The 8,116-nt window shown below is 39.4% G+C and overlaps 1 protein-coding gene across 3 annotated transcripts in view; it reads right to left on the reverse strand.

The window, feature by feature from the left end:
• Positions 1-448: 448 nt before the first annotated feature.
• LOC138003586 (uncharacterized) overlaps positions 449-8,116 on the reverse strand; it is a 55,248-nt gene continuing 47,580 nt past the window's right edge. For 2 of the 3 annotated variants that reach the window (XM_068849718.1, XM_068849716.1), the window contains exons 15-16: positions 5,402-5,527; positions 449-2,771 (exon numbers count right to left, since the gene is read on the reverse strand). In XM_068849718.1, coding sequence (XP_068705819.1) covers positions 2,485-2,771; positions 5,402-5,527 — 413 coding nt within the window. In that variant the 3' untranslated portion in view covers positions 449-2,484. The remainder of the gene's footprint in view (positions 2,772-5,401; positions 5,528-8,116) is intronic. The other variant, XM_068849717.1, reaches the window with a different exon arrangement.

Below are 8,116 nucleotides of genomic sequence, written 5' to 3' on the forward strand. Positions count from 1 at the left end.
ATAATCACGAATGCGCTCCATTTCGACAATTTACTTCCAAGCAGTATGGCCGAACAATCTAGTAATCGGAAGGTCGTACTTCGGTTCGACTCCTGCAAAGCAGCACTCGGATTTTTTCCGAGTATTACCGAGTCACCATCGACAAATAAAAGCACAATAAGACATAAACCACTTCGAAGAATACCATAACAATCTTTGTTTGTCCCTCCAAATTTTGCATAAGCATTGTTTTTGTTTTCTCTGGGGACCATTTTAAGTCCCAAGAGAAACCGGAAACAATGCCTATGCAAAACTATGGGGGCAAACAAAGAGTTTTATGGTATTATCTGAAGTGACCTATTGCAATAGACCAAACCGGCTAACTTAATGTTGTACCCAACTCAACTCCAGATAGCAATGACTTTCATTCGCTTTCAGTCTTGTCTACAAGTTGAGACAAGGCTACAAGTTGACGAGGCTAAAGAGGGCGTTTTATTTATTTTATTTCACACACTAGAAGGATGGATACATTTTGTATGAATTTTGTTACTCCTACAAGTATACACCATTTTTGTATTGAGCTCAAATGATATTTAATAGGCCCTTTAAATAAAACAAAAGATGGGCAGTGATTCTATCGGCACCAAACTTCCGCCAAGTCGTTTTTAAATAAAAACCTTTAGTATATACTAAAACAGTGGATAGCGTTGAACTCGCGCGCTGATTGGCTACTCAAACTCCGGATATCCTTTGCTATTCACCTACGAACAATTTGCACGCAATTTCTGCCCGAAAATGTTGTAATCTTTGCTGGAATAAATGAGTTAAAATCATCTTCTTGTGCTATATTATCTCACTGTTTTAGTATATACTAAAACAACTATTCACCTCAGTGTCGGTGGCTAGTGGCATGGTGGATATTTACCGAGCCGCTACTTGCCACCACCACTTCGGTGAATAGTTACTAAATATCAACTATTCAAGAGGGAAAATTACGGTTCGGACAACAACGTCGATCTTTGGTGTTGTTTGTTTCTTAAACTTAAAATTTACTAAAAGAGGTTATTTTACTTTTCCCTCAGGAACAATCACGCACCAGAAGGATGAATCTTCTTCGAAGATTTTGAAACGACTACATTACATTTCTTATTAATTTTGTTACTCCTACAAGCATGCAACTTTGTAATGAGCTAAAATGCTATTTCATAGCGAATTAATAAATAAATAAATAAATAAATAAATAAAACATTTTTTTTACGAAATTTAAAAAAAGTATTTGTACAAAAATAGTGTTCATATCCCGGAGGATTATTATGGTACATCATGAAGGCCGCCATTTGTTTGCTTTGGAACATGGCCGCCGTGATTTCATGTGAAAACGCTCTATACCCATGCATGCATTTTTGAATGCGATGGGATATATCTAGAATCATTGATCAATTAACCAAACGATTGATTCTGAGCAAGCACATGAGGGAAAAATGTCTTCAAACCTGATGAGGGTGCTCAGAACTAGACACTCTGGCACACTGGTACACTTATCTAAAGGTGGTTGATGTCACTTGTGATGTATACGTGAAAAGTGATTGTTAAATTATACTTATAGGACTGGAGATGAAGCCAGATTCTTCCCAGCATATCTGCCTTTAAGTCAAACGCTAAAATTAAGTATCAAAAAGAAAAGGTCATATGTCTTAAAGAGAACCTGCACTTCAACAAAAAGTACACGAAAAAGCCTTTTCAGTCAAATGAGTCTAATATTTCTTCAAAGAAAGCGTTTGTATCCAAAATAAATCAGTCTTAAAATTGCCTATTTTTGTTTTCAAATTTCGCGGGCGCCGCCATCTTGAATAATTGTGACGTAAACGGTTGCCCTATTGTTATCAGACAAAAGGTCTTAGTGTCAGAATAGTAGGGTAACCGTATATCATAATTATTCAAGATGGCGGCGCCTATGAAATTTGAAAGTGAAAGTAAGTGATTTTACAATTCACTTTTCCTGATATGAACCCCTTTTTTAAAACAAATTTCGAACAAATTTGTCTGGAAATATTATTTTCTTCGGTTTAAACTCTTCTGTAGTAAGAGTGGAGGTTTCCTTTAAAACTAATAGCATAGAAAAATTTAATAAAAGGAGTGGACTCTGTCTCCTTGTATTCTACGGTAAACTGTGTTCTTGTTATACCCAATATCATAAGACAAAATAAGATGAGCATGGAAACGAAGTCAACTCCAGCCTCATTCTCATTCAAAAAACAGGTATACTGGCACAAAATAATCCAATTTCGATATATTAAAATTCAGCGCTAAACAAAAGGCATCATCTCGAGCTTCTGGGGAATATCAATCCTTATATTTATTCTCCAGAGCCTCGAGATGATGCCTTTTGTTTAGGACTGAATTTTAATATATCAAAATGGGTCTATAGGAGGTTTTCACGTGACGTCATCGATCTCTCATTAGCTTCTTTTGTTCGTCCACCAGAAGTCCTACATTTCTCTATTGTTATTGATGTTCCCAGAGGTTGCTTTTCATCACTTCTTCAGCCAGGTCTTTCCGCCCCACAAACTCATGACTTAATGCTGCACATAGCACGGCGTAAGTTGCATCTGAGCCTTTCTTCTGTTTCCATCTTAACAGCATGCTAAGCGCCTTCTCAGCCAACTCTTCGTCATCCTTGTCAAATCCTTTTATTTCCCCATCACTGAAACCCAGACGACGGGCAAGAGGTTTCCATAACGTGAGCTTCATTGACAGCCACTCTAATCTTTCTCGGAAGGGTGTTTCTGTTTCTGAAACGAAGTATGACATACAATTATCGATGATTCAATTAAACTTATTGATGCTGCAGGTAAACGAGTGCTTCGAATGTAACCTGCACAGAACGCTCAGTGTGAGTGAAGACTGAGCCTGAAATATTTCTTCACTGTGCCGTGAACGAGCGAACTAAACTAAATTGACGCGGAAGCCAACTGCTTTCCCTTCACTGTTTACTCTTGTCCAACTTTCGCGCGTGTAGAATGCATTTTATACCTTCTAACCATTGTTTTCAAACGCTCTTGGGAATATGCAGTGTCCCCAAGAGCATTTGAAAACAATAGTTTATGCAAAATTTGGTGGGCAAACAAAGTGTATTATGGGGAATTCGAAAATAGAGAATTTGGCAATTTCACGTTGTTGTTTTGCAGAGGACCACAAAGAAATTGACAAAAGTGAAAAACGCACGTGCAGGGCGTGCAACGCTATTGCTTTTGCTCACTAAATATGCAAATTTGTGACGTTCTTGTTGCCGTCGCCGTTGTCCCTAATGGGGAACTTAAGCAACGACAACGGCGACGGCAACGAGAACGTCACAAATGTGCATATTTAGTGGGCAAAAACAACAGCTTTGCACGCCCTGCACGTGCGTTTTTCACTTTTGTCCATTTCTTTGCGGTCGTCAGCAAAACAACAACGTGAAATAGTCAAATTTTAGGTTTTATGGAGAACGTCAGCACTTGACGATAAAGTTTCATTTTCTCCCCTAAATTAAGCGCCGTTCCGACCAATGTCATTTTTGAGGAACTACCACACCCTTGTCATATAAGAAGGGTTGACATGTTTACAAAGTGATTACAATGACGCGAATTTATATTTTGAGATGACGTTCTCGGTGCCGTCGTCGTTGCTAAAGTTCCCTATTATTAGGGAGCTTACGAAACGAGGACGGCGACGGCAAAGAGGACTTCATTTTAAAATACGAGTTCGCGTTATTCATATCACTATGAAACTATTTCATGTCGTTTCGCGTTAAAAATGTGTAGTAACTGTCGAAGAATTAAACTGGTATGAGTGAGTTGGAAGCGTAGAGAGAGTACTGAAAATTCATCGTCATGTGCTAACGTCCTCCACAGAACCTTGAAGTTGGTCATTTCACGTTGTCGTTTAGGAGATGACGGCAAAGAAATGTACTAAAATTTAAAACGCACGTGCAAAGCGTGCAGAGCCATTGTTTTTGCTCACTAAACCTATTGACGACGCCGACGGCAACGACGACGCTACAAAACAATAGGTTTAGTGAGCAAAAACAATGGCTCTGCACGCTCTGCACGTGCGTTTTACATTTTGGTACATTTCTTTGCCGTCATCTCCTAAATGACGACGTGAAATGACCAAATTCAAGGTTTTGTGGAGGACGTTAGCACATGAGACGATGAATTTTCAGTTCTCTCTCTACGCTTCCGACCCACTCGTACCAGTTTAATTCCTCACCAGTTACTACACATTTTTAACGCGAAACGACATGAAATAGTTTCGCAGTGATATAAATAACGCGAACTCGTATTTTTAAATGAAGTACTCGTAGCCGTCGTCGTCCTCGTTTCGTAAGCTCCCTATTGACGACTTTACGATCTGCGACGCCGACATCGACGAAAACGTCACCTCAGAATACAACTTTGCACTATCGTAAGGCTTTCGCGATTACTGGATTTCGTTTGCGTTGTACAAAATAGACGACGTATTTCATATAAAAATTAATTCGTACGATCGGTTTCAGAGTAAATATAGAGAATGAAAGGTTTACATTTGTATGTTCACCGTTGTCGTCAAAACCTCAAATTTGGTTATTTCAGGTCGTTGTTATGCAGAGAACCGCAAAAATACATGTATGTGCTAAAATGCGTCATCTCAAAATATAAATTCGCGTCATTGTAATCACTTTGTAAACATGTCAACCCTTCTTATATGACAAGGGTGTGGTAGTCCCTCAAAAATGACATTGGTCGGAACGGCGCTTAATTTAGGGGAGAAAATGAAACTTTAGCGTCAAGTGCTGACGTTCTCCTTAAAACCTAAAATTTGACTATTTCACGTACGTTGTTGTTTTGCTGACGACGGCAAAGAAATGGACAAAAGTGAAAAACGCACGTGCAGGGCGTGCAAAGCTCTTGTTTTTGCCTACTAAATATGCACATTTGTGACGTTTTAGTTGTCGTCGCCGTTGTCGTTGCTTAAGTTCCCTAGTATATGAAATATATTAATGATATTTTGAAACAATCTGTTAACCTTTTGACGAAGAAAATACAAGTGTCAAAGAATACTCCTGATTTAAGATCAATTACTGAAAAGAAAGCTTCTGCCAATTTCGCCGGTGCCACAACGAGTGGAGCCGGATTCACGAATAAACACTTTCTGCCGTTGTTAGGGACTTGAAGATCTACGACGCGGTCGTAAACGAGAACGCCACAAAACAAAATCATTGGTTAAAAGAGGAAAAATTATCGTGTTGCACGTGCGGCACGCATTTTAGCACATATTCGTGCGGTACTCTGCACCAACGACGTGAAATCACCAAATTTGAGGTTTTGACGACAACGCGAGCATAAAAAAGGTGAACCTTTCATTCTCTGTTCTTACTTTGAAATCGCTCGTTGCAATTTACCTGTAATTTTCGGCGCGCTTGCTGTGCAAAGCCTCGTAGAAACCTCTGGATATGGACTGGAATTGTTCTCCACATTCCCACAGCAGGGTGAGACCTTCAACCATTTTGCTGCCGGAGTTGCATCTTCTGAAGTAAACAGATAGACTAATTAGGCAAACTCCTTTGTGTGATTCGTTTATGTTTCTTTAGCTACTGTTAACGAGTCTCTAATAGAAAAGATATGTTTCACTTACAAACACGTTTGTCTCAAATATGGTAACAAATGGAAAAGGAGAACTTTTTTATTCTGCAGCCAATGAGGCCCTAATTGGCAACAGGTGACAACACTGACATATTCACTTCAATAAGTACTTCGACTCCTCAGTATTGTTCCAACTCATTACAGAGACCAAAATGCTTTTCAGTTTATATGGTTCAATCTTCCTCAACTTGGCATTGAGATTTAATCTTTAGAACTAGCAGTAACCTCGGATTATTAAAAGGCGGTAGACAATCGCTTTGGAAGAAAAGTAGAAAAGTAGGAAAAGATTTTTGTATACGTGGTCCACCGAAGCTTTGTGTGAAAGACACCTGGTTGCTGCTGTTTTCTTTGCTCCCTTTACTCTTTCATGGCTTGTGCCCTTTGCTCAGAGATGAGAGGACCTGAAGAAGTTTCATTTGAACCATCACTAACTTGGCCATTTTCTTAGGAGAATACTCACACAATTTCCATACTTGATTCAGAATTCTTTCCACTGTCCGGAAGTCAGTATGCCAGTTCTTTCCAAGAGTCAGCACATGCCAATGCCAACCGGTGACAAATGCAGTGGAAATGAATGAGGTCAGGGACTTTCTCCTAGTGGTGCGCGAACATTCCATTACGTACTACAGCAAGCATTTCAGCGACCCCATCAGAAACACAAGACTTCATTTACGAAATGTCAAGAGAACGTTTCTCCAGGATGCCTTCAAGAGATTCTGCAAGCGCTCATCGTGTAAAAACTTACGTTTCCCCTTATGGACATCCTTAACCAAATGGGACAAACGCTTGAAGGACAGAAATGTGCGTCACTTCATCAACAAGAGAGCCAAAAAATTTCGACTTCTTTACTCTTTAACACCTCTATCCTTTACAACTTGTCCGAGAATGAGAAACATTTCTCGAAGCGCACCTTCTCCAGCATATGTGAAATGCTTGAGGTCGTGAGCCTGCGTGTTCCATCAAATTTAAAAGGGATGAGAACTTTCTGTCAGCAATCTCTTCCTTTGCCAACAAGTAGATGGACATGAAAACTTTGTTTAATACTTAATTTTCACATTTCTTCTTTTCACATTTTTTAACCTGTGTCGGGAATCGAAAAAGTTGCGCAATAGGGTCTTTCCGGTCACTCCCCTGCTAGGAATTGTCTTTGCGCCTAGAGTCTTCTGGGCGTATCTTTGGTGGGTTTCGGGGGGTAGAAGAAATGCATAAATTATATCCGGTGGACGCAGTACAAGCAATGGCGGCGAAGCCGATGAAAGGCGAATGGTGTTTTATTGGATCTTTAAACAAAACACACCCCTATGGAGCTCAAGAATGGAACGTCAATTCGATAAACAACACAAGCGGTAAAAATTGAACAACTCGAATCTTAAAGGCGATGAATAATGGACTTCGAACACAATTGCACTTTTGTCGTGGGATATCAAAGTGAGCTGTAGTTCTAATATTTTACTACCTATCGTGTTATGTACAACACTGAAACCAACTGACATTGGAATTTCTGGTAACTTTTTCTGGTTAGATATGAGTTTAAGAAACTCAGAGAAGGAATCGAACACCTTGAGTGGATCTGTGTTTACTTAAGTCGGATCTCTGTTGTCTGGCTATTTATGATTGTATTTATTTGTCCTCAACTCTGCACAGTCTTCAGGTTAAAGAAAAAACAAAAAAACCACTTGAAAATTTCACTTAATCTTGTTCGTCAAGAATTATTTGAAAGAGAGCTTGTTGTCCGGGCCATTTTTTCCCTCATTATTCAAGGAAATGGTTCTTCAGTGAAGGGTGTTGATCCTGAAAACTGGTAGGAAATTTTATTTAGTTGCGGACGGTCACGGACGGTCTAATTGAGGATGCAACTTTCTTTGAAAAAATCATAGACTGATTTGACTGGAAAGGTCATTTCCTGTGATTTAAAGTTTTTTTTTTTTTTTTTTTTTTTGGAAGTGGAGATTATAAACATGCGGCAGGCATTTCGTTACATTATAATAACCGGCAATTAGCATGCAAACAACAAGTGAAATTACCAAAGGTAAGCAGACATGCAACTGTGCACAGTTCATTTTCAATATCATGATTACTTACGGCCTTCTTACGAATTCAGTTGTAGGTTACATCACCAACATTGTAAAACGCGAACAAAATGGAATAGTCTCAAAATAGCGAGGATATCCCGACGCTTTATTCTCTGTTGACATTGCTGTCATCGGTCCTGAAGGGCCTTCAAAACCAGGGCCTAGGGAGCTTACGAATCGACGACGTTCACATGACGGCGCCGTTGAGTCAAGTCATAAGCCCGCGTCGCCTTCCTGTAGAAATTTGAATTTACGATATTCACAGTAAAGACGACGACATTCGTGCGCGTGAGGTAAACTTTTCCCGGCCGTTTCTGAGAATTGATTTTATCTTTTCACAAAGCAAGTTGCTCAATCCAAAATGCTTAACGTCAGAGAAACGAAATCTTTTATAGTATACGC

This window comes from Montipora foliosa, chromosome 5 (assembly GCF_036669935.1).
Source record: "Montipora foliosa isolate CH-2021 chromosome 5, ASM3666993v2, whole genome shotgun sequence".
Classification (NCBI taxonomy): Eukaryota; Metazoa; Cnidaria; class Anthozoa; order Scleractinia; family Acroporidae; genus Montipora; species Montipora foliosa.